The 27,962-nt window shown below is 35.3% G+C and overlaps 1 protein-coding gene across 1 annotated transcript; it reads right to left on the bottom strand.

Moving 5' to 3' along the window:
* Window positions 1–466: 466 nt before the first annotated feature.
* Window positions 467–27,962, bottom strand: LOC114335061 (zinc finger protein 84-like). Its single transcript, XM_028285216.2, has 2 exons — window positions 27,432–27,962; window positions 467–8,929 (listed from the first exon to the last, which is right to left on the bottom strand). The coding sequence occupies exons 1-2, from the start codon at window positions 27,829–27,831 to the stop codon at window positions 7,617–7,619; spliced, it is 1,713 nt and encodes a 570-aa protein (XP_028141017.1). The 5' UTR covers window positions 27,832–27,962; the 3' UTR covers window positions 467–7,616.

The raw sequence follows: 27,962 nt of genomic DNA, 5'->3' as shown, positions 1-27,962 counted from the left end.
CCGGTCCAGGCGCGAATATTTTTCGGCCAGGATATTTGTCATCTACCAGGATCCTTTTCCTTCAATTTTACCCTCCATAATCAGCTGCTGCAACAACTTACAACAACGTACTTATCATTTCTAAGTATGTTCCCTTTCTCCTTGCTGTCTTTCTCCTTTTAATGATGGTCAAAAGTTCTCTATTCCTTTTCCATTCTGTGCAACACCATTTCGTTCGTAATTTAATATGATCGTTAGTATGATCGGTCCATGGTATTTCCAAAATTCTAAAAAGCCACATCTCAAAAGCTTTCAGCTTTCTCATTAAGTCAGCATTAACAATCCAATAAAGAAGAATAGAGTGTACATAACATTTTTATTAGTATCCCGGATTTTTATAGGGTTCTTCGCCTTCCGGTTCCCAGTTTCCAGCTTCGTTCGTCGGTCGTTGCGTTTGCCAGGGTGAAGGTTCCTTTTTGACATTACCTTCTGAATGCCACACAGCTAGGATTGTTTCGGTCCTCCTCTCTTCTTTCCCTTGGCATCAATTTTAAAATTTGTTTTGGCAGCCTGTCGTCGTCCATTCTTTCTACATGACCATACCAGATCAGTTGTCTCCTTTGAATTTCGTCGATGATGGTTGACTTGACATAACGTTTTACCATTCGATATCAGATTAACTATTTTTATGGGAAATAAGCCACAATTAAATTGAAAATTTTTTTTTCAATTTAATTGTGGCTTATTTTCCATAAAAATAGTTAATCATAAAAATGCCACAAGGAAATAGCTTCAGAACAACATTCGATATCAGATTTGCAGATTGAATCTTTGGTTATTCAGAAATTTCCTTATCTTCATAAAGGCTGCTCTTGAATTTCTGAATTTCATTTTTTATCTGGATCCTTATTATGGCTTAATATAACGGACCCCATTAAAAATTTCGTAATTTTACTGGAAACAAATTGTTCGCATGTACACCCACGCCCAACTATGACAATTTATTATTAGTATTATTTATTATTAACAGTCAAATGTCTTTGTCCAAATGCTTTAAAATGATACTTATAGTATTTTTGTCAAAAAAATTTCTTGGGCAGAGAAAAACATCCACCAAAAACATTTGCGTGTGCGCAGCGTACATATTGGGTATAGGTCTCCGGCCCGGGAGACATTTTGAAAATTTCATTTTGGCCCGCGCTTAAAAGTATTTTTCTATGGATCCTATACGATATGCAACTTATCTCACTACTTACATACATTCAAAACGAACCATTCTTCAGGCAGTGAGAAAAGTCGGCCATTGCAGTGAGAAATATTTTTTCTCACGTTTCCATGGTAACATGCACAATATAAACACAATTCATGTTGTCAAATAAATGTGTCAAAAAATGTGTGTTGTCAAAACATACCAGGAATTACCTTTCAAAACTGTTCAAAAATACCTATTAATTAGAATTTAAAAAAATAAGGTATATAAATTTTAAGAATATTAAATACCTACATGTATATGTATTTTATTTCAATTTATGCATATAATATATATAAAAGCACCTAAATTATTTAATTTTGAAGTTTGAACTCTTGACAAAACCGCATTCATAGAAAAAGTACAGTGTACAACACATGAAAAAATGACATATTTCTCCCTCGTTTGATTTGCGGCCCTCGCCTCGTGCCAACAAACTTCTGCGCTCGTGAGAAATATGTCTTTTTTCTCACTTGTTGTACAATATACTATTGCCCACCCCTGCTCTACAGTTACTGTTTCGGCTAGTACAGTTGTGTAAATAATCGCCCAGAGATTAGCAGAGAAAACGGTCCACACACAAGATGGGGCATTTTTGATGGCTCGAATTTCCTAAACCAGTTGTCCGATTTAAGTGATTTTTTAATACGTATGCCTTATTCTTTAACAATATCGCTGCAATAATGTTGTTAGATAGGTAAATTGTCATTGTATACCGGGTGTATCAATCAAACTGTGTTTTTTTCTCAAAGTTCGCCACACCCTATGTAATATTCTAGCATTTATAAAATAGTGAAATTAAAACCCAACTATAGCCCACGGTTTTCTTAACAATCTGTTTTTTAATTAATTCGCTTATGTTGAATAAAAAAGTCAGATACTTTAAAAACTAGCCATGCCCTTCATCAATACAGGCTGTTTCTAAATAAGTGCGACAAACTTTAAGGGGTAATTCTGCATGAAAAAATAATGACCGTTTGTTTTATAAACATATGTTCGGTCATATTACCCGTATGCACGCCAATGGTGGATATAAAATTCCTAATTGTATGTCAAAAAATAAGCAATAACTACCTCTTAAAACCTACCAAATTCCATTTGCCTATCTCAACCGGTTTTAGATCAATAGATCGATAGTCAAATACAACAATGAATCGTCAGTTTGTAAAAAACAAATCAACATCCTGTATCTCGCAAACGAAGCATTTGCGGACATAATATGTTTATAAAGTAAACGGTCATTAGTTTTTCATGCAGAATTGCCCCTTAACGTTTGTCGCACTTACTTAGAAACAGCCTGTATTGAGAACAAGGCTAGTTGTTAAAGTACCTAACTTTTTTATTATCTAACATAAGCGAATGAATAAAAAAACAGAATGTTAAGAAAACCCGAGGCTATAGTTGAGTTTTAATTTCACTATTTTATAAATGCTAGAATATTCCACAAGGTGTAGTGAACTGTAAGAAAAAACACAGCTTGATTGGTACACCTGGTACACAATGACAATTTACCTGTGTAGCACCAATATTATTACAGCGATATAGTTAAAGAATAAGGCTATGACATATTAAAAAATCACTTAAATCGGACAACAGGTTTAGGAAATTCGAGACATCAAAAATGACCCATATTGTGGGTGGCCCGTTTTCTCTGTCGCGCAGTGTACAAACTATTTGGTCGATCTAGATAAGAATTAGCACACTTCAATAACTCATTAATTGCCATAATTTCAAGTAGTTCGTCACTATTTTTTCACTTTTTATGATTTAAAAAAAAAACAAAGCAAAGACAGTTGTACGTTTTCAAGGATTTCTCATCAGTTGTTTCTCATATTATACCTTTCAGAACCTTCAAAATCCTGTACACGATTATTTTGATGAAATTGATCATTTTTTTACAGATAGACTGGGGTAATGTATTTAATGAAAATTAAACAGATGTTTAATTGAAAATTCGAGTATTTTGACGTTTTCAAGGGAAATGCGTTTATTTTGGCGAAAAATTCAACCAACAAATAGAACAATCTGAACATATGGACAAGAAGAATGAATCTGTGAGTCAAGTCAATGGGGAGAATAGGTACATTTAAGGGTAAAAATTAAAAACCACAAAATATTTTTGAAGACATCGCTGACATATACATAAATAAAACGAATACTTTTAAAAACTTAAGTTTTAAACCTTTAAAACTGCCAAAAGACGGTTTTAGGACAAAAATAACACATCAAGGCCGTCATAACCTTTAAATAGACAAAACCTTAACGACAATGAGACATTATAGCGAGAAACAAATTAAGTGATGATTCCCAAAGAATCATTGTGGATTGGGAGGTAAAATAATGTGAATTATAGGAAAATAATTTCTACCCTGATCTGCTTATCTCATCATAAATAAAAACAATACCACACTTGATTGCACACGGTTGTAAAGGGATACGACGATATAACGCCATTTTAAAACAGTAATTCCATCGTAATGGCTCAAAAATACGATTCCCAAAGAATCGTTGTCAATCTGGTAAAATTGGGTGACTTGTAAAGACATACGACGATATAACACCTAGGGCAGTCAATGAGGGTATTTGGCTCCGAATTCCATCCTACTAAATCGATTTACTTGATATTTTCACAGTAACTAGGGAATAGCTCAAGAAACAAAGTCTACCCTATGCCGATGTGCCGATGATCTTGGGGGTGGTTCCCACCCCTTCTCGGGGGTGAAAAATGTTTTGGTTAAAATAGCCACAGAAGAGGCTAGAGAACCTAATTCTAAGCAAAAACTGTTCTATAATTTTTTTTTGAAAACTTAATACTTTTTGAGTTATTCGTGGTTGAAAATTGGCCATTTTCATTGAAAAATGACACCTTTTCGGACGGATTTTTGCGAATACCTGAAAAACTATGCATCTAACAAAAAAACTCTACAAAATATTTTTGTACCTTATAAAAAAAACAAAGAGATTCGTTCCTTCATAAATCTTTTAGTTATAATACAAAAAGAGATATGGTAGGTGAAAAGAGCTTGTTTTTTTTGTGTGCATGCTCAAACCGGTGTATTCAACTTGAAATAACAGAGAAACGGTTGATTTTAGATGTATAATGATACTAATAACTTTTGTAGTGCTTGAAAAGGCATTTAACCTGGGCAATATTAAATGTCGATTACATTCAAACTAAGCGAGATATGCTACAAAAAAACTGATGACTTTGATATTTTAAGAAGACACGAGAAGTGATTTTAACCCCTTATCCAGTCGAATTAAAATACATCGTTTTGCTTTTACAATACTTTTTATTATAGTGTTATTTCTATGTCCAAAAATTTGGACTGGTTTAAAATGAACGGTTTTTGAAAAAAATAAGATCAAATTATACAGCGCATTTTTAAATTTTCTTGAAAATCTTCCTTTTTCTCCATGTAACTCGAAAATGATAAGATACGAAAAAAAGATACCACACAAAAATGTGGGGATATTTTAGATAAAAACTTCGTTTTTATTTTTTACTACTGTATCTCTTATCATTTTCAAGTTACATGGAGAAAAAGGAAGATTTTTAAGAAAATTTATAAATGCGCTCTATAATCTGATCTTATTTTTTTTAAACCATTCATTTTAAACCCGTCCAACTTTTTGAACATAGAAATAACACTATAATAAAAGATATTGTAGAAGGAAAACGAAGCATTTAAATTCTGGTGAATGGGGGTTAAAATCACTTCTCATTTTTTCTTAAAATACATTAGTTATCAATTTTGTTTGCAGCATATCTCGCTTAGTTTGAATGAAATGGATCTTTAATATTGCTCATTTTAAAGGTCGTTTCAATCACTTCAAAAGGTATTTATAGCATTATACACCTAAAATCGACCGTTTCTCTGTTATTTCAAGTTGAATAGACCAATTTGGGCATGTACCAAAAAAACAAACTCTTTTCACCTACCATATCTCTATAAGTGGAAGATTTGTGAAGGCAAGCATCTCTTTGTATTTTTATAACCTACAAAAATGTTTTATATAGTTTTTTTTAGTAAGATGCATGGTTTTTAAGGTATTTGCGAAAAACCGTTCGAAAAAGTGTTATGTTTCAATGAAAATGGCAAATTTTCAACCACGAATAACTCAAAAAGTATTGAGTTTTCAAAAAAATATATAGAACAGTGTTTGCTTAGAATTAGGTTCTCTAGCGAATTCCGTAGTTATTTTAACCAAAAAAATTTTCACTCCTGAGAAGGAGTGGGAACCACCCCCAAGATAAAAGCACACATCGGCATAGGGTAAACTTTGAATTAGGAGATAAGCAGAGGCTATTTCCAAAATTTCATTAAAATCCATGCCATAGGGTCGAATTCGGAGGTAATATCCTATTCTAGCTCCCATTGACTGGCGTAACCATGGTAAAATAGTAATTTCGTCGTAAAGGCTCAACAAAACTATACCAGAAGACGCCAATATAGACCAGTAAGGATCTGTGAAAAAACGTCTATTTTTGGATGTGAAAGGTGGCATTCTGATTTTTGCAGATAAAGTTAGGTGACACCTTCAGTAATAATAATTGACTTATGCTCCTTCTCAAATATGCCCGGAACATTAATAAAAAAATTAAAACATTTAAAAATTTCGAAAAACGTCCATTTTTTTCTGCTTTCTTTGCTTATAACTTTAAAACGATTCGTTTTGGAACAAAGTCGTACAGAAATAAAATAAAGATAATTGAATTCTGTATGATATACGACTGGTCAAAAATGTGTTAACGTATTACCTTTTCTGCAATATAGCAATAAATACAAAATAAGGGGGCCAAATAAGCCTGTTGTTATTCAATGTTTTTAACCACTTTGGTGGCACTTATAACCTTAGTAATTCGCTTAGGAAATTCTTTGTAATATACTTAAACCGTGTACCAAATTTCATTAAAATCGACTTTATAGACTTTGCATAATAAATTTGCAATCTAAATGTTTTTAAAGAAGTTAAAATTTTTTAAAATCTTTCTGAACAAAAAGTAGACCATTTAGAAGTTGCCTAATTTTTTAACATATAAAGAGGTGCTCTACCTATCTAATACACTTTACAGAATTAAAATCGGATTATTTAAGGGGCCTCAGCAATGTTTTAAACTTATAAATAATTTTTTGGCTTATAAACAAATAGCTTTGTTTAATAATAAAAAAATTAATTTTTAGCAATGCAAATAATTAAAACCGGTATAATTTGACTTAAACTTTCAAATGCTGTCAGCAGAATTGCTATTTTATTTTTTAATCAAAAGTTATTCGCGTTCAAAAATTGCAATTTTTCGAATTTTGAAAAGTTCCACTGCGTTTATCTCGAAAACTATGCATCCTACGAAAAAACTTGTAAGAACATTTTTTGCTTAGAATTACCCAAGAAATGCAAAAAAATGTTTTATTTTTCGAAAAATCGAGGTTATGTAATTCCTCAAGTTCTTTGTTTATAACAATCTTATCGACATCCGGATCAACTGTTACCCAAAAAAATCGTGTTCTACGGGTCAAAATATACATAAAAATCTTGGGTAAGTCCATCTAAATAAAGGAGCCCGTAGCACCCCCTCCGGGCCACAGGACTAATTTGTTTATAAGCCAAAAAATTGTTTATAACTTTAAAACATTGCTGAGGCTGCTTAAATAATCCGATTTCAATTCTGTAAAGTGCATTAGATAGGTGGAGTACTTCTTTATATGCAAAAAAATTGACAAATCTTTGTATGCTCTAGTTTTTGTTGTGCAAGATTTTAAAAAATTTAAATTTTTTAAAAAAAGTTTACATTGCAAAATTATTATTCAAAATCTAGTAAGTCAATTTTAATAAAATTTGGTGTACGGTTTTAGCACATTACAAAAATTTTCTAAGCGAATTAGGAAGGTTCCAAGTGTAACCTAAGTGATGGAAAATCATTGAATAAGGACAGGCTTGTTTTGCCCCCTTATTTTATATTTATTGCTATTTTGCAGCAAGGGTGATAAATTAAGACATTTTTAACCATTTGCATCTGATAGAAAATTTAATTATCTTTGTTTTATTCCTATACGACTTTGTTCCAAAATGAATCGATTTAAAGTTATAAGCAAAAAAAATAAGAAAAAAACGAAATTTTTTGAAATTTTTGAATTTTATTTTTTTTTATTAATGTTCCGGGTATATTTGTGAAGGAGCATAAGTCAATTATTATTAACGAAGTTATCACCTAACTTTATCCGCAAAAATCTGAATGCCACCTCTCACATCTACCTAAAAACAGATCCTTACTGGTCTAATAACTTGATCTCCCATTCTAGATGTATGTACAGTTAATCACAAGTTCATATTGGTTTTCGACATAGCTCTACAAGCATCGATTTGGTCATAATACATAAAACAAAGTTCAACACAGATCAAAAAACCCGCTATATTCAACGGTGTCTTCCTTTATCTCCAGCGCTTCATAAACAATATCAAATTCGTCTTTAGCCTCCTCAGTTTTTTCAACTACGGGTTCAATGACTTCCTGGTGTTCCACGACTTCTTCAACGGGAAGTGACAAATGGTGCAACGACTTCCAATGAGCGTTAAACTCTTGCTCGTCGAAAAAGTTCCAACGACAAATCTCACATTGTTTGTAATACTCTGCAGAGTCAGTGCCTTGCTCAGACAACAAATGGCTGACTAAAGTATCTTTGTCTGGAAATTCTCGAGTACATATTACACAAAGAAAGGGAGTTTTTAAATTAATATGAGCTTCTTGTAGATGCTTAACTAAACTGTCATAATTGCAGATCTCTATACAACAAATGTTACATTGAACAGGGCGTCTATCTACTGATACGTGGTTATCTAAAGCTTGCTCAGAGATGAACGACATAGGACAATATTGACAAGTGAAAGGCTTCTTTAGACCACACTCTTTGAGTTCTTCATGTTTAGTATCTAGATGTTCGAGAAGAGATTCTTTTGTGAAGTTAATTTCACAATACGGACAACAGGCAAAAGTGACCTCTTCAGGAATGGTAAAATGCTCCTTCTTGTAATGATTCAACAATTCGTAGTACTTAATGTACCGTTTATTACACCTTTTGCATTGTTGTTGGAGCTTTTCTTGATGGGAGAACCAATGATTTACGAACGAGATGGTTTTGGAGAACTTCTGTAGACACATAGTGCATTTGAAATAGCTGTTTCTGATCTGGGAATGAGTTAGTAAATGTCTATTTCTATTCGACTTACTTTTAAATAACTTAAAACATATCTCGCACTTAAATTGCGGGCTTAAATGAGTTAGCTTGTGTTGTGTTAGAGTGGACTTTCGAGTGAACGTCTTGGGACAAAGATCGCAGTCGAAACTCTTTGGGTGGCTCTTTAAATGTTGCTGGAGAGCATCGAAACTGGTGAGTTGTTCTAGGCAAACCTCGCACTCGAATTGGGGCTTGTTGAAGATTACAGAATCGTCAATGACCTTTCCATTTGTTACGAGATTGTTTTCAAATGGATATGGTAGGTCTTCCGGGTCTTCTGGATCTTCTGGTATGGATAGTACGGGTATCTCTCGCCTTGGTCTTCTCTTTTTTACACAATGGATGACGTTATGGAGGAAGTACCGTTTCTTATTGACGAAGAACTTACCACAGCTGAAGCAACTGACAGGGTTGTACTTGAAGTGGTAGTTGATGTGCTGCACACGCACATAGAAAGATGATAAACCTGAAAAAAATGTAACCACTTACACTATGCAATATTTACATTTGCAATATCTAATTAATGATTGATAGTAAAACTATTAGATCAGAAAAATTAGCAAAAAGGTCTTTTCCATGACACAAACATCAAACAACTACTTTTGATAAAATGGGTGATGACAATATGTAATAAACAAAATATACAAAAGATTGAACAGAATTTTTTTTATTACATATTTTAATTTACAATCTGCTTCATCGAAGCTATAAGCAAATAGTTTGAATGTTAAATACATGAGGGAGAAGCTGCCCTGTGGCAATAATTTTTACATTTTATCACAATATGTATATTTAATCTGTTGGCCATAGTTTCTTCAGTCGTTTTGCGAATTCGGGAGGAGTGTTCAGAAGTCTTGCTTCATCAATTGGATGACTTCTCAGTCCATCATGGTAGCTCTTTTTGATCCTTGGAATTTCTTCCTCTACCAAGGGTGTAGCTGAGTCCTTGTGTAGGGTTTTATTGCTTACATACCAGGGTGCGTTGAATATCATCCTCAATATTTTTGATTGGACTCTTTGTATTATCTTGATATTTGATGGCCTTGAGCAACCCCAGAGTTGAACACCATAGGTCCAAATTGGTTTTATCATAGTTTTATACAGGAGCACCATATTTCGAAAGCCTCAAGGTGATTTAGATCAATTTTATTCACAGTCCAAGACTCTACACCATAAATTATGACTGAAAACATGTAGCAACAAAGTAGGCTGATCCTCGATGCCAATTTTAGGTCTCTGGTACATAATACCTTGCCCATCCTTCTAAAAGTGGCCATGCCTGCTCTATTCTGGATCTAATTTCACTGTGACTTTCTGAGTTACAATTTAACTGATAACCAAAGTAAACAATTTGATTAACTTGCTCAAATTTGGTACTACAGTAGAGCGCCGATTATCTGAACGTCGATCAACCGAACGCCCGGTTATCCGAACTCCCGACTCCCGTGCCCCGCACTCGAGTACTGAGCAAGCGTTAGTAATTAACGCTTAAAATATCTTCAATTTTCTTCAATTGTGTATCCAAAAATATGTTGTTGCAAAGACTGCACTTTTTTGTTTAATTGCTATTTGTTATTATCAAGGTATAAACATATATACAGTTATATAAATATGGTTTTTATTCACTTGTGGATAAATATGTATGACAATCCCAATATAGTTCGATTATCCGAACAAATCGGTTTTCCGAACACCCATGTCCCCCAATTAGTTCGGATAATCGACGCTCTACTGTATTTACATAAATATAGAGAGTTTTATATTCTGTTGTTTTCTTATTACGAATATTTTAGTTTCCTGTATGGTCAGATCCAGACCTGCCTCCCCACAACTCTCAATGACACTATCAAGTAATGTTTGCAGATCTTCTTGAGCAGAAGCTGGGAGTACTGTGTTGTCCGGATATTGCAAATTATTGATAACTTCACTGTTCACAATTATTCCTTCTTGTTTTTCAGAAAGTACATTTCTGAAAATTCTTTCTGAGTACACATTGAAAAGCAGTAGCAATAAGAGGCATCCTGCTGTACTCCTCTTTTAATATTAAGAGCCTGTGATTACAAACCTTCTACTAAAACCGTACTGGCTATGTCTAACTGAAAGAGAAAGTGAAATGACTTTGATGCTTGTCAATTTTCGAGCAGAAATTCCAAATTGTTACAGTTACAGTAACAATGAGTAACATCCACCTAACGAAATCATTGAAGCTTGGACATTGAAGAGACAACACATAAGAAAAATAGAAGAAAGATAAAGTTTTTCAATCCTAATAGCAACATTAATAATATTGAAAAATATTAAAAATATTACTAAAAGATTTTTAAATTGAAAACTTATTGGTACATTTCCCTGGTGACACCTCCAAGGCTTCTACAATTTGCAAGCCAAATGGATGCTGCAGTGAAGACAAAAGGGAAGGAATTCTACACTATGCAATTCACAACCCCCGTCTGCAGCTTGGTAAAGTTCCAACAGAAAATGCACCTAGTTACTCCACGGAGTAATACTACTACAAAATAAAAATGTATACCATTTTTATTCAGTTGCAATGTGAGGCCAAAAATGTCTTAATTTTTACTTAGATTAGAGAGTACAACCAGCACTCTTATCGAGGATTTCACCTCTTGTTAGAGGCTCTTCTTTGCATAGTGTAGAATTCCTTCCCTTTTGTCTTCATTGCAGCATCCATTTAGCTTGCAAATTGTAGAAGCCTTGGAGGTGTCACCAGGGAAATGTACCAATAAGTTTTCAATTTAAAAATCTTTTACTAATATTTTTAATATTTTTCAATAATATTAATGTTGCTATTAGGATTGAAAAAATTTATCTTTCAATTGCCAGATGACGCTAGTCACCTAATCCATTCACGTCAGTTGCAGTGTGGGACTAATATGTGTCGAAAAATTTACTGGATTAGAGAAAGCAACCTATGCTTTCTCTGAAGAGCCTCTAACAAGAGGTGAAATTGTCGATAAGAGTGGTGGTTGCGCTCTCTAATCTAAGTAAAAATTAAGACATTTTTGGCCTCGCATTGCAACTGAATAAAAATGGTATACATTTTTATTTTATAGTAGTATTACTCCGTGGAGTAACTAGGTGCATTTTCCTTTGGAACTTTACCAAGCTGCAGATGGGGGTTGTGAATTGCATAGTGTAGAATTCCTTCCCTTTTGTCTTCACTGCAGCATCCATTTGGCTTGCAAATTGTAGAAGCCTTGGAGGTGTCACCAGGGAAATGGACCAATAAGTTTTCAATTTAAAAATCTTTTAGTAATATTTTTAATATTTTTCAATATTATTAATGTTGCTATTAGGATTGAAAAACTTTATCTTTCAATTGCCAGATGATGCTAGTCACCTAATCCATTCACGTCAGTTGCAGTGTGGGACTAATATGTGTCGAAAAATTTACTGGATTAGAGAAAGCAACCTATGCATTTCTCTCTAACAAGAGGTGAAATTGTCGATAAGAGTGCTGGTTGTGCTCTCTAATCTAAGTAAAAATTAGACATTTTTGGCCTCGCATTGCAAGTGAATAAAAATGGTATACATTTTTATTTTATGTATTACTCCGTGGAGTAGCTAGGTGCATTTTCCATTGGAACTTTACCCAGCTGCAGACGGGGGTTGTGAATTGCATCGTGTAGATGCTTTAAAAACTTTAAGAAATGATGACTCCATAACAATCCTACCAGCGGATAAAGGCAATGCAACTGTAATAATGAATAAAATACAATATGAGGACAAAATTACAGATCTAATTACAAATGGACCTTATAGCAAATTAACGAAGGATCCAACGAAGACACTGGAAAACAAAATATATAGAGCTTTATTCAAATTTAAAAATGATCTAACATACTATCAAAGAAAAATGACACCTCACTACAGTAAGACACCACATTTTTATGGAGTGCCGAAAATTCATAAAGCGAACATACCACTTAGACCCATTTGTAGTACCATCAATTCTCCTTGTAGTGAACTATCAAAATTCTTATTAAACATTCTAAAACCATTTGCTAATAATGATGACACTTTTATAAAAAATACAAAACATTTTTTAAACAAATTATCAACTATTGAATTTAATCCAAATAATATTTTAGTAAGTTTTGACATAAACAGTTTATTTACAAATGTACCATTAGATAAAACTTTAAACATAATCAAAACGAAATTAGAGAATGATAATACATTGGCAACTAGGACAAGACTAAATGTATCAGCTATAATGGAGTTATTGACATTATGTACCCATAATACCTATTTTCAACTAAACAATGAATTCTATAAACAAAATTTTGGTCTAGCAATGGGCTCTTCTTTATCTCCATTATTGGCTAATATATTTATGGAGGATTTCGAAACTAATATTATTTCTAAACAAAATTTAAAACCCACAGTATGGTGGAGATATGTAGATGATGTGTTTTCAATATGGCCTCATGGATCAGAATTGTTGGATACATTCCTGAATATTATAAACGATCAAGAAGAGACAATAAAATTTACATAATTGATGGATTCGACCGTTACTTGATGGAAGTTCATTTTATCTAACAATAAAAAACTGAAAACGTTTGTTTTCTATACTTCCACAAAATTTATTATATCTAAGTGACTACAGCTGTTTCGGCGGAGTGCCTTTCTCAAGTAATATAGTTTACAATGTGTTTGCCTTTTTAATCTTCAACTGAAGAGGTTGAGGAGTGGGGAGCTGTTTGTCTCGAGTTGGTCATTCAGAATTATATCTGTATTTTTCAGTTTATTAATTTCCATAGATTCTAAAAAAGATAGCTTAAGGCCTTTATTTTGAATATGTAGAATTTTAAACTCTTCATTGAAAGAATGATTATGATCTAGAAGGTGAAGTGCGTATGTAGAAGTGTCTGTTTTTCTATTGTTGAATGCCCTTTTGTGTTCTGCTATCCGTTTGTCAAAAGTTCTGCCAGTTTGACCGATGTACGTTTTCGGACAGTCACCACAAGTTAGTTTGTACACACCACTCTGTAGTTGTTTTCTCTTTCGGCTTTTATTGTTCTTAATATATTTGCTTAAGTTGTTGTTAGTTCTGAAAGCTGGTGTTATTCCTTTCTTTTTTATGTATCTGGCTATTGTTGTTGTTATCTTGCCAGTATATGTGAGAGAGCAGAAGGTACTGGGTTCTTTCTGTGGTGGTGGATACACTAATTTCAGGGCTTTCTTATGGAGTTTTTGGTTTAAAATTTTGTTAACTGTTTGTTCGTTATAGCCGTTGTTTACTGCTATTTGTTTAATTATGTTTAGTTCTATTTCGAAGTTATTTTTTGTCATGGGAATTTCTGTCAGTCTATGTATCATGCTATGGTAGGCTGATAATTTGTGTTGTGTAGGATGGGATGATGAATTGTGTATAGTTGTGTCAGTATGGGTAGGTTTATGATATATGGAGAACTCATGTTTGTTGTGTAGTCTGGAAATCGTTACATCTAGAAAGTTTATAGAGTTATTCTGTTCTGTTTCTACTGTAAACTCAATATTATTATGAAGTGAATTAATATATGATAGAAATTGGTCAAGTTGTCTGTTAGTTCCTGTAAAGCATACTAGTATATCATCCACGTATCTCCACCAATATAAGAACTGTTTAAATACGGGATGTTTAGAAATTGTTGTTTCAAGTTGGTTCATAAATATATCTGATAGCAATGGGCTTAGAGGATTACCCATAATAAGTCCTGCACTGTTGTTTGTGTATATTTGATTATTGAATTCAAAATAGTCTTGATTTATGCAAATTTCAAGAAGGTGTAAAATTTCAGATGCAATGATCGGATTTGTACTATTATGGTCTAAAAGATTCTTAACTAAAACAAAAGTTTCTGTAGGAGGAACACTAGGAAAAAGATTTTTTACGTCAAATGAAATTAGTCTGGAGTTTTTGGGCAATTGAAAATGTTGTATTTTATTAACTAGTTCTAGTGTATTTTTTACGGTGAATTTAGGTGAAAATTTAGTGTATTCTGTAATAATATCTGACAGTTTTTTTGAAATTTTATATGACGGAGCTGTATAAAAAGAAACTACAGGTCTTATTGGGTGGTCAGGTTTGTGTAGTTTAATAAAAGAGTATAATTTAGGAGGTTGTGGGTTCATAATATTAAGGTATTTCTGTTCTGTTGGATTTAGTATTGATTTTGACTCGAGACAAACAGCTCCCCACTCCTCAACCTCTTCAGTTGAAGATTAAAAAGGCAAACACATTGTAAACTATATTACTTGAGAAAGGCACTCCGCCGAAACAGCTGTAGTCACTTAGATATAATAAATTTTGTGGAAGTATAGAAAACAAACGTTTTCAGTTTTTTATTGTTAGATAAAATGAACTTCCATCAAGTAACGGTCGAATCCATCAATTATTTACAGGAAGCCAATACAGGGCTATTGACCATATTGTTTTCAAGATTGCTTTTAAAGCGTAGAGTAACAACACAAAATATCTGGTTTCTAAACATGTGCGTGAAAAACCAGCCGGGGATTGTAGTCTGCGGTAGTTGGGACTAGTTCCCTCCTCCTGCGGATTGCAAACCCACGGGGGGTTGACCACGACCCATCTGGCGCGTCCCAATGGCTGATAGGGTGAGCCAGTGAGAGGGGGAGGTGCGACATGAAGTTCCGGACTTGTCGGAGAGCATGACGCTCCTCGCACACTCGCTGGTAAGATTGCTAAATAATGTGGGCTTCCACAGAATAGGCACCGCGGATCATGTGGTAGCACAGTTTAGGGGAGGCAGCTGACCTGTGCTTTGAGAGGATGAATGACGAGGACCCGTGTGTCGCGGGAGGAAGGACCTGGTATCAGCCCAAATCGTGCGACACATGAGCCCTTCCATGAGAGAGTGAATGACTGCTATCATACCGTGCCTGGCAGACGGGTGGTTGTTGAGGAAATGTTTGCCAGGTGTGGGGGCTTGCCTTAACCGGCCGGCCAAGTGGAAGGTAACCACAATAAAAATCCCCTCAAGCTAAGGTGGAACAGCATAAGCCGAAGGTTTGGCGTAGTAGAGGATGCTCCTACGGGACTTAGGGGTTGCTAAGCCGCTATTATGCGAACTCCGGGAAATGGGCGAATCCCTGGTTTTATTAGCCTTCCTGTGTTAATGCGGGGCTCTGGCACAGGTGACCAAAACTTCCCTAGCTACTCGTGGGATAAAACATGGACCAACAAAAACAAAAACAAAATAAAAAAAAAGAGGCTGGAGTGATCTCGGACTCGGACGAGTCCTCCAGCTCAAGCACTGTCGTGGACACAATAGAACACGACAGTGAAGCATCAGCGGGAACTCAAGGAACCGCTGATACAATCACGACAGGGGCTGAAAGAATGGACCTGTCAGACAAAAAACGTTTGTCTGGGGCTCAGAAGAGGAAACAGACAAAGGAAAGAAAAATGGCAGAAGGGACGTGGGAACAACGACCACGGAAAAGGATGCAGAGGAAAGAGGGCTCTTCTAGACCTGCTATCGGGACAGACAAAGGACCCGATAAAGAAAGTAAGAAGAGACCCCGAGAGTACTCTGCTACACCACCCCAGGTCTCCAAAAAGACGAAGCAGGCTCCCAGACCTGCTGACTCTTATACAGAGGCCGCACAAAGACTCAGGATGGCGATCATAGATCGACGACATCCGGAGGTAACACTGGATCAGGCTCAAGCTGACCTGATCCAGAGTAGGATTGCGGATGCAATGGATGAAGCTCCTTCGGGGAGGAGTAATCCACTGCAGTTCGCCAGAACTACCTTTAGCGGAGGCGTCTTATGGATTACCCCCGCTAATGAACACACCAAAAACTGGCTGGTAGGTGCAGTGGAACGGCTGGGCCGTTTGTGGGAGAACGCGGATTTGACGGCTGTCGAATCCAAAGATCTTCCCAAAAGACCCAAAGTTCTTGTGTTTATACCAGGCCAGACACAAGAAGAGGGAGTTATCCGAACACGACTGGGGCAACAGAACCCAGAATTAAGAGTGGGAGGGTGGCTCCTTCTAAACAAAAAAGTAGAGAAGGAAGGAGTACTCCTGGCCTTCTCTATAGACGAAGTGTCCTTCAGGGCCCTCGAGAGGAACCGTTTCCGAGCTTATTACAGACTCGGAATGGTCATCTTTAGAGTCCTTGGAGCAAAAGATGGAGGGGAGAATCAGAATCCTTCAAATTAACTTGCAGCACAGTAAGGCTGCTTCGGCTGCCCTTACGGCTGCAAAAAGGGAATTCGATGTGGCCCTTATTCAGGAACCCTGGGTGAACAGGGGAAATATTATGGGGTTAGGGGGAGTTGGAGGGGAACTCATATATGACAGAACCTCCGAGGTCCCTCGAACCTGCATTATTATCAAAAAGAAATTTAACATACTGCCGTTAACAAATTTTTGTTTTAGAGACTTGACGGCAGTCAAGATAAGGCCGGGGAAGGGAAGGGTGTCAAGAGCGATTACGCTCGCATCGGCGTACCTTCCATATGATGCACCTGGTTCTCCTCCAACTAAGGAAGTGGAGCAGCTGGTAAGAGACTGCAGGGGATCCAGAACCCAGCTGATCATCGGCTGTGATGCTAATGCACATCATACAACGTGGGGAAGTACGAACACGAATGTAAGAGGTGAATCTATACTCGAATTTGTCATGGAAAACGAGCTGAACATAATAAATTCAGGTAATAAACCGACTTTTGTGACTAGGGCTCGAAAGGAGGTCATAGACATAACGATAGCCACCAACTACGTTAGCAATAAAATTACAAATTGGCGTGTGTCTGATGATGCGAGTTGCTCGGATCACAGACACATACAATTTGAAGTAGGGGAAAAAACATGTACCCTAGAAACCTATCGTAACCCTAGGAAAACTAACTGGGAGGCTTATAAAGCAGACCTGGAATATAGTTTAAAACAGACTAAGGATACGATAAGAAATACAACAGACCTCGAAATGGTTGTGGAGCAGCTGCAAGACACAATCATCTCGGCGTATAATGACAACTGTCCTTCAATCAATAAGGAATCCAACAGGAAAGTGCCCTGGTGGAATGAGGGACTTAAAGAATTAAGAAGGAAAGTTCGTAAAAAATTCAACAACGCAATGAACAAGAATATCAGTTGGGATGAATACAGAAAGGCCCTAACTGAGTACAATAAAACTCTGAGGAAGCAGAAAAGAGAATCATGGAGAAGGTACTGTGAGGATATAGAAAGAACTCCAGAATACGCCAGACTCCATAAGATTCTCTCAAAAGGACCTCAGAGCCCGATATATACTCTCCAAACAGAAAACGGAGAGTACACAGAAACAGGGGAAGGAACTATTAGAGAACTGCTGAAAGTCCACTTCCCCGGTTCCCAAGTTACAGACTTAACTTTGGAGAACTGCCAGAAATCAGAACTAGATACCCCTCTGTGGGCGTCCAAGGAGAAATGGCAGGCAGCAAAGAAAGTAGTAACTGGGGAAAAAGTAAAATGGGCACTACACTCATTCGAACCTTATAAATCGCCAGGATTAGATGGGATTTATCCAGTACTGTTGCAGAAGGGATCCGACCTTCTGGCAAATAGAATATGTACAGTGCTTCGGAGCAGTTTGGCTCTAGGATATATTCCAAAGGCATGGAGAATGATCAGAGTAACTTTTATACCAAAACCTGGAAAAACTGGACAGGATGGGGCAAAGTCTCTGAGACCAATAAGTCTTATGTCTTTTCTGCTTAAGACGCTAGAAAAACTGCTAGATAGGCATATACGGGATGGCGTATTGGAAAACAGACCGATACATAAGAACCAGTATGCATATAGAGCAGGAATGTCAACAGAGACAGCATTACATCAGCTTGTAGAAAAAGCTGAATATGCTCTCAAGCACAAAGAGGTACTATTAGCGACCTTTTTGGACATAGAAGGAGCGTTCAATAACATATCCTTAGAAACAATCTCAAGAGCATCGAGGAGAAAAGGGATCGATGAAATTTGTTGCAAGTGGATAGACCACATGCTACAACAGAGACTCGTATATACGTCCATTCTAGGGGAGAGCATTATCGCCCAGGTCCGACGAGGGTGTCCGCAGGGAGGTGTTCTGTCCCCGCTAATATGGAACCTTGTCATGGACGATTTGCTTGAGTCCCTGGAATTGAACGGCCATGAAACCCTGGGCTATGCAGACGACTTGGTAGTCCTTGTTCAGGGAAAATTCCAAAACATAGTAAGGGAACGCATGCAACAGGCCCTTAATATTGTCACCAAATGGACTGAGGAAGAAGGGCTGAGAGTCAGTCCTTCCAAAACAGTCACAATTGCGTTCACCAGAAGAAGGAAGCTGGAGGACTTAGGGCCTCTGATCCTTAATGGTGAACAATTGGAGCTGTCTAAAGAGGTAAAGTATCTAGGGGTTATACTGGACCCAGAACTTACCTGGAACCGACAGCTTGAAAGAGTAATTAAAAGAGCGGAGGCGACATTAATGCTGACCAGACGCACACATGGAAAAACATGGGGACTCTGTCCGAAAATGGCGTACTGGACATATACAACGATAGTGAGACCCATGATAACATATGCATCCTTGGTATGGTGGACAAAGATGCAGCAAAGAACCGCTATAAACAAGATAAGCAGGATACAAAGACTTGCATGCTTGGGAATAACGGGAGCAATAAAAACAACACCGACGGCGGCACTGGAAACCCTGTTAGACCTACCCCCTCTTGATATATTTATCAAAGGGGAAGCGAGGATGGGAGCATACAGGCTGCAAGGAAAACCAAGGGATAAATACGAGAACCTTGGCCATAATCAGATTTGGAACTATGGTGGGGTAAGTATATCTGATACATACACTGACCACATGGTACCAAAATACACATTTAATAGGAACTTCGGAATAGAAATCAATGACCGAAGGGAATGGAACAGCATCAGTAGCAAAATCAGAGGATCGATCTGGTATACAGACGGATCAAAAACCGATGAAGGCACTGGAGCCGGTATTTTTAGTGAAACAGAGAATGTAGGACTCAGTTTCTCACTAGGAACATACACAACTGTGTTTCAAGCGGAAATGTACGCAATTCTGCAGTGTGTCGCAATGAACAACTTGAGGGCCTATGAAAATAGACGGATCAATATACTCACAGACAGCCAAGCATCACTGAAGGCACTAATGAGCCCGAAAGTGACGTCAAGGCTGGTATGGGAATGCCGGCAAGAACTGGAAGAACTGGCCGAAAGAAATAGTGTAACTCTATTCTGGGTGCCAGGACACACCGGGATAGACGGTAATGAGAAAGCAGATGAGCTGGCAAGGAACGGTTCATCAACTTTATATTTTGGCCCAGAACCTGCTCTAGGAGTACCTAAAACAATAATTAGGGGACAAGTCAGGGAATGGGTCAAAAACAAACACAAAGAATACTGGGGGAACGTACCTGGTCAGCGACACGGGAGGCCCTTAATAAGGGAACCCTCAAAACGGAGAGCTGAGGAACTAATAAAATTACATAGGAGTCAGCTCCGCATAATTACAGGTCTTCTCACGGGTCACTGTGCCCTAAAAGGACACCTGAATAGAATTGGGCTGTACGAAGGGAACCTTAACTGCAGACTGTGCAATAGGGGAACTGAAACAGCACATCATGTACTGTACGAGTGTGAGGCTTTGGATCACAAAAGGCAGGCTATTTATGGACAACCAAAATTAAGTCCAGCAGAATATGCCACCCAACCCATGCTAGGGATGTACAATTTGGTACGTGGAACCAAGCTTGTGGATTGGGTGACATAAAAGGTAGGATGGTTGGCACAATAAGCCCATGAGGCTGCAGTGCCATCGGAGACATATGTCAGACGACCTCCAAAAAAAAAAAAAAAAAAAAAAAAAAAAAACAACACAAAATATCTGGTTTCTAAACATGTGCGTGAAAAACAACGTGTTCCCGAAATACATAAAGTTAAAAACCAACAACCGCAGTGCCGCTGCCATAGCAGGTATCCACCAGGGTCAAACCAGATGGCTGAAACGGGATAGGAGCACCCAATACAGAAAACGAGATATTATAGCTGTTTATCTTAAGGTATGTCATTCAGAATTACATTATAGATTAGATAATATAGAATTTGACATCCTAGATTCTAAAGTAAGAACTGAAGTAGATAATTTAATAGACAAAAAATTTAATACACAATGTAAAAAACTAAATAATCTAATTTGCAATAGTAAAAAACTCAATACTCATACAACAAATTTTTCAAATCATAGTTTTTTCAATAGATTTATAAACTTAACAGATACTAAATTCAATAATAGTGAAATAGAACTTTTAGAGAAAGGATTCAAACACAACTTGCCTCAACATAATAATCAAAAAAATTTAGAGTATTTAGGTGTAGAGTGTGAAGTAGCGTTAAACAAAACTGCCAAAAACATAGAAAAAAGCATCATTGCAAAATCTATTACTGATGTATGTAGTGAAACTAATAATTCCTGTTTCAAAGAAAACCAAATAGCCGTTTCAATTAAAAATAAATCAATAAAACATGACATAATATTTACAAAAGCAGACAAAGGTAACACTACTATTGCTATCGACAAACGAGACTATAATAACAAAACAATAGAATTTTTAACTAACCAAAACAGTATAAAACTAAACAAAGACCCCACAGAAAAATACCGAAAACAAATTAAACTAGCCATTGAAAATTCAAAATCAATACTAAATCCAACAGAACAGAAATACCTTAATATTATGAACCCACAACCTCCTAAATTATACTCTTTTATTAAACTACACAAACCTGACCACCCAATAAGACCTGTAGTTTCTTTTTATACAGCTCCGTCATATAAAATTTCAAAAAAACTGTCAGATATTATTACAGAATACACTAAATTTTCACCTAAATTCACCGTAAAAAATACACTAGAACTAGTTAATAAAATACAACATTTTCAATTGCCCAAAAACTCCAGACTAATTTCATTTGACGTAAAAAATCTTTTTCCTAGTGTTCCTCCTACAGAAACTTTTGTTTTAGTTAAGAATCTTTTAGACCATAATAGTACAAATCCGATCATTGCATCTGAAATTTTACACCTTCTTGAAATTTGCATAAATCAAGACTATTTTGAATTCAATAATCAAATATACACAAACAACAGTGCAGGACTTATTATGGGTAATCCTCTAAGCCCATTGCTATCAGATATATTTATGAACCAACTTGAAACAACAATTTCTAAACATCCCGTATTTAAACAGTTCTTATATTGGTGGAGATACGTGGATGATATACTAGTATGCTTTACAGGAACTAACAGACAACTTGACCAATTTCTATCATATATTAATTCACTTCATAATAATATTGAGTTTACAGTAGAAACAGAACAGAATAACTCTATAAACTTTCTAGATGTAACGATTTCCAGACTACACAACAAACATGAGTTCTCCATATATCATAAACCTACCCATACTGACACAACTATACACAATTCATCATCCCATCCTACACAACACAAATTAGCAGCCTACCATAGCATGATACATAGACTGACAGAAATTCCCATGACAAAAAATAACTTCGAAATAGAACTAAACATAATTAAACAAATAGCAGTAAACAACGGCTATAACGAACAAATAGTTAACAAAATTTTAAACCAAAAACTCCATAAGAAAGCCCTGAAATTAGTGTATCCACCACCACAGAAAGAACCCAGTACCTTCTGCTCTCTCACATATACTGGCAAGATAACAACAACAATAGCCAGATACATAAAAAAGAAAGGAATAACACCAGCTTTCAGAACTAACAACAACTTAAGCAAATATATTAAGAACAATAAAAGCCGAAAGAGAAAACAACTACAGAGTGGTGTGTACAAACTAACTTGTGGTGACTGTCCGAAAACGTACATCGGTCAAACTGGCAGAACTTTTGACAAACGGATAGCAGAACACAAAAGGGCATTCAACAATAGAAAAACAGACACTTCTACATACGCACTTCACCTTCTAGATCATAATCATTCTTTCAGTGAAGAGTTTAAAATTCTACATATTCAAAATAAAGGCCTTAAGCTATCTTTTTTAGAATCTATGGAAATTAATAAACTGAAAAATACAGATATAATTCTGAATGACCAACTCGAGACAAACAGCTCCCCACTCCTCAACCTCTTCAGTTGAAGATTAAAAAGGCAAACACATTGTAAACTATATTACTTGAGAAAGGCACTCCGCCGAAACAGCTGTAGTCACTTAGATATAATAAATTTTGTGGAAGTATAGAAAACAAACGTTTTCAGTTTTTTATTGTTAAATAAAATTTACAATGGAAAAGGAATACAATAACAGCCTACCTTTCCTCGATGTTTTGATCTCAAAGAAGGATATTGGATATGAGACTCAAGTGTATAGAAAACCAACACACACCAACAGATATCTCAATTACAAGTCAAATCACAACATCAACATTAAAAAGGGAATCATTAAATCCTTATATGATAGAGCCAAAATTACTTGTTCTAACGAAAATTCCTTTTTAGCAGAAAAACAATTGTTAACATCTGTTTTATTAAAAAATGATTATCCTTTATCGTTTATAAATAAGGAATTGTCAAGATTGGATCGAATGGAACAGAACAACTTAGAACGGGATCCTACAACATTCACCAGAAATAATACGAGGAAAATATCAATACCATATATAAAAGGACTATCCGAGAAACTTAAAACAATAGGAAATAAATTCAACATTTCAACAACATTCAAAACAACAAACACATTGAGATCTATTCTATCTAAAACTAAACCTAACAATGATCAAGAAAGAACAAAAAATTGCATTTATAAAATACCTTGTGAATGCGAACAATTTTATTTAGGTGAGACATCAAGACCATTAGACGTTAGAATAAGTGAACATCAATCTTATATTAAAAATAGAGAATTTGAGAGATCTCAAATATGTCAACACGCATGGGATAATGAACATAGAATTCAGTGGAGAGATTCAAGTATAGTCCTGAAAGAATCAGATAGTAAAAAGAAAAAAATCAAAGAAGCGGCTCTAATTATGCTAAATGAAACCAATTGTGTCGCAAATTCCTCGGTAGAATGCAGTAGGATGTGGTTACCCATACTGAAAGAGGAAGTCAATAGAAAGAAAATACCAAGATTAGTAAGTCAATAATATCGAGCTAGTACATATTTTAGTATTACTTATATATCTAGTATTATTAATAATATTTATAATTTAAACATGTTACAAGTCAGAATTTGGTATTATTTTTTGAGAGTAAATTAATGTAAGACCAAATACTTACGATGTCAGGATAGTATCACAGGGTTTTTCCTGGTTTTCCCTTGTGATTTACTATGAAGTCTCTAACGCGAGAATTTTACTGTCGTTGCATTTGGTTGTCTTTTTAAAGACATATCACATGCTATAATTTTTTATGACGGATATTCTTGAGTTGGGGTTAATTTCATGTAATCGGTAATCGAATGAACTATCTTTCAGTAAGTCGTCCCAGGAACGCAACTCATAAATATTGGCAATATCATTTTAAAGTCTTCTACTTTAAAATGTATAATATATGTCTGAATTGCCAATATAAATGAGTGAGATTAAATAAATTATTAGAAGAATTTTTTTGCTTAGCAACAACACTTTAGTTTATTTTAGTAATATTTTGTATTTTGACAACGGCACCCGATTTGGGCGTCGAAACGTTAATAAAATTATTTTTTTCATTTTAATTGTGGCTTATTTCCCATATAAATAATTAATCCTTCCCTTTTGTCTTCACTGCAGCATCCATTTGGCTTGCAAATTGTAGAAGCCTTGGAGGTGTCACCAGGGAAATGTACCATTAAGTTTTCAATTTAAAAATCTTTTAGTAAAATTTTTAATATTTTTCAATATAATTATGTTGCTATTAGGATTGAAAAACTTTATCTTTCAATTGCCAGATAACGCTAGTCACCTAATCTAATCCATTCACGTCAGTTGCAGTGTGGGACTAATATGTGTCGACAAATTTACTGGATTAGAGAAAGCAACCCATGCATTCTCTGAAGAGCCTCTAACAAGAGGTGAAATCGTCTATAAGAGTGCTGGTTGCGGTCTCTAAGTAAAAATTAAGATATTTTTGGCCTCGCATTGCAATTGAATAAAAATGGTATACATTTTTATTTTAAAAATAGAAGAGTTCGAAAAGTGGTGTTACAGAAGAATATTGAAAATTCAGTGGGTTTAAAGGATTACCAATGTTGAAGTGCTACGATGTTTAAATAAGGAGTTAGAAATTATGAACAGTATAAAAAACTAGAAAACTGGAATATTTGGGTCACATTACCAGAGGAGAAAAATATGAGTTGCTGAGAATTATTATTATGCAAGGAAGAAGAAGCATAGGAAGAAGATGCATCTCCTGGCTGAGGAACCTTAGAGAATGGTTTATAGTATTTTTATACAAAACCGATATTACGTAGGTCAAAATTTTTGACGTAAGAGAACTGTCAAAACATTAGAATGTGACTTTCCATTATTCCCATGTTTATTATAACATTAGAATGTGACTTTTCATTATTCCCATGATTATTATAAACATGGCAATAATGAAAAGTCACATTCTAATGTTTTGACAGTTCTCTTACGTCAAAAATTTTGACCTACGTAATATCGCTTTTGTAGTAAAAATACTATAACTGTTGTTCATTACAACTGTTCAGAGCAGCAGCCAACAAAGTGACCATAGCCATTATGATATCCAACCTCCGATAGGAGAGGTAACTTTAAGAAGAAGAAGAAGAATAAAATCAGGCTTAATGGAGAGTCACACTAGCCTTTATATCAAAATGTGATTTTTTGTGAGAATACAGAAAATCACGCATCATAGGATTGATATCAAATTAAGATGATCTATACATGCTGTTCTGATTTTTTATTGTATGTAACTTTTAAATTGCAGAAATTTAAGGGGTTACATAGGTCTTGTGGGTAAAAAAAAGGTGACTTTTTAAAAAAATTATATCTCGAAAACTAGAAATTATTTTTATTTATAATTGGAACATGTAAAATTATAATACTTAAGGTACTCCCAAAAAAATTTTCAGCCAAAAATATTCATTATTGTAGAGTTGACTGCAATTTTTCGACAACAGCCATTTTTTTGTGGTGGGCAGCATAACTAAGTCCAGTCTCATCTGCAATCAAAGAACCAAAAAGTTTCTTGTAGTTTATACCTCTGGCTAGTGAATGAACGAAGGAATTAAAAAAAAAATGAAATTCAAAGATTTTACATAAGTTTAAACACATTTTCGACCCCAATTTTTCTAATTTTTTCAAAAATAACCATTTTTAAAGTAGTTGTTCTTATAAAACAAAAACAACTTCACCTAATAAATACCCCTTTGTTCATTCACTAGCCACAGGTATAAACTACAAGAAACTTTTTGATTTTTTAATTTGGACTGGACTTAGTTATGCTGCCTACCGCAAAAAAAGGGCTGTTGTTGAAAAATTGCAGTCAACTCTACAAAAATAAATATTATTGGCTGAAAATTTTTTTGAGAGTATCTTAAGTACTATACTTTGACATGTTCCAATTATAAATAAAAATAGTTTTTAGTTTTCGAGATATAATTTTTTTCGAAAGTCACTTTTTTTACCCGCAAGACCTATGTAACCCCTTAAATCTCAAATATGTCAACACGCATGGGATAATGAACATAGAGTTCAGTGGAGAGATTCAAGTATAGTCCTAAAAGAAGCAGATAGTAAAAAGAGAAAAATCAAAGAAGCGGCTCTAATTATGCTAAATGAAACCAATTGTGTCGCAAATTCCTCGGTAGAATGCAGTAGGATGTGGTTACCCATATTAAAGGAGGAAGTCAATAGAAAGATAATACCACAATTAGTAAATCAGTAACATATCGAGTTAGTACATATTTAGTATTTTAGTATTATTTAAAATTTAAAATATCAAGTCCGAATTTGGTATTATTTTTGAGAATAAACTAAATGTAAACCCAAATACTTACGATGTCGGGATAGTATCACGAGGTTTTTCCTGGTTTTCCCTCGTGATTTACTATGGAATCTCTAACGCGAGAATTTCAGTGCCACCGTTGCATTTGGTTGTCTTTTTAAAGACAGATCACATGCTATGATTTTTTATGGCGGATATTCTTGAGTTGGGATTGATTTCATGTAATCGAATGAACTATCTTTTAGTAAAGTCGTCCCAGGAACGCAACTCATCAATATTAGCAATATCATTTTAAAGTCGTCTACTTTAAAATGTATAATACGTGTCTGAATTGCCGATATAAATGAGTCAGATTAAATAAATTATTAGAAGAATTTTTTACTAAGCAACAACATTTTTGTTTATTTAGTATTATTTTGTATTTTGACAACGACACCTGACTTGGGCGTCGAAACGTTAATAAAATCATTTTTAGGTAAAATTGTGGCTTATTTCCCATTTGAATATACTTGACCCTTAAATAAAGTGTTAAACTGTGTAATGAAACAAAACTATGTACCGATAGTTTATAAAAATGAAATGAATTTGGTTCTCTGTGGATAGAAGGAATTAGATTCTATAGATTATAGTAAAATGTAAAATTAACAATTAGTGACAAGTACAAGAAATCACTGTAGTGATAATCATTGGGTACATTCAGACAACCTCAGCAGCTGGACAGCTGAGTAAGACAGGGAGCTGTCAGAGGACATCACTGGAAGTCAGCCGCTGTTAGATTTACTAAGAGCTCCCTATTGCCACTGGATACAACCACTAAGCTGCTTCGTGCTTACATTCAGCCACCGACATCATCCGAACGCACCCATTAGCTTTTTGATAGTTTTTAAGTTAACATGACAAACTGTAATTTTTTTAAGTTTAAAAAACTCTTTAATTACTTACCTATTTTGCATATTGGACACTGAAACCGCTTCTTTATCTTCTTAACTTTCTGCACAGGTAAAGAAACAGCTTCAAATTGTTTTAAAATTAAATCGGCTTGTTTGCTACTACAAGGCTGATCTAGCAAATGGTAAAAATCGTTACTTGCAAATGGGTTAATATATCTTTTTTCGCTCTCTGTATAATCTTGTAGTTTAACTGAGCTACATGAGCTACTGCTACTAGTATTTACATACACATCCTGGATCGATTTGCTGGCTCCAATTCCGGAACTGAATAGTCCTAGACTCTCTTGTTGCAATCTAATATTTTTATAAGGTAGTTGGTTGGATTCTTCCATTCTAATACTGGTCTGAAATGGCCGGGGTCTATCCTGTTCCTCGATTTTGATTTTATCCATGGCTGGGTGGACGTCGGCTGCAAGCGCAGGCAATCTTTTACCTCCACCTTGTTTGTATTTTACAATACAGAAAATTAAACAAAATAAAAAATAAAATCTACAACCGGCTTCGCAAAAAGCGTTTTATTGGC

The sequence above is a fragment of the Diabrotica virgifera genome, chromosome 5, assembly GCF_917563875.1.
Source record: "Diabrotica virgifera virgifera chromosome 5, PGI_DIABVI_V3a".
Taxonomy (NCBI): domain Eukaryota; kingdom Metazoa; phylum Arthropoda; class Insecta; order Coleoptera; family Chrysomelidae; genus Diabrotica; species Diabrotica virgifera.
This window is presented reverse-complemented; position numbering and strand designations above follow the sequence as displayed.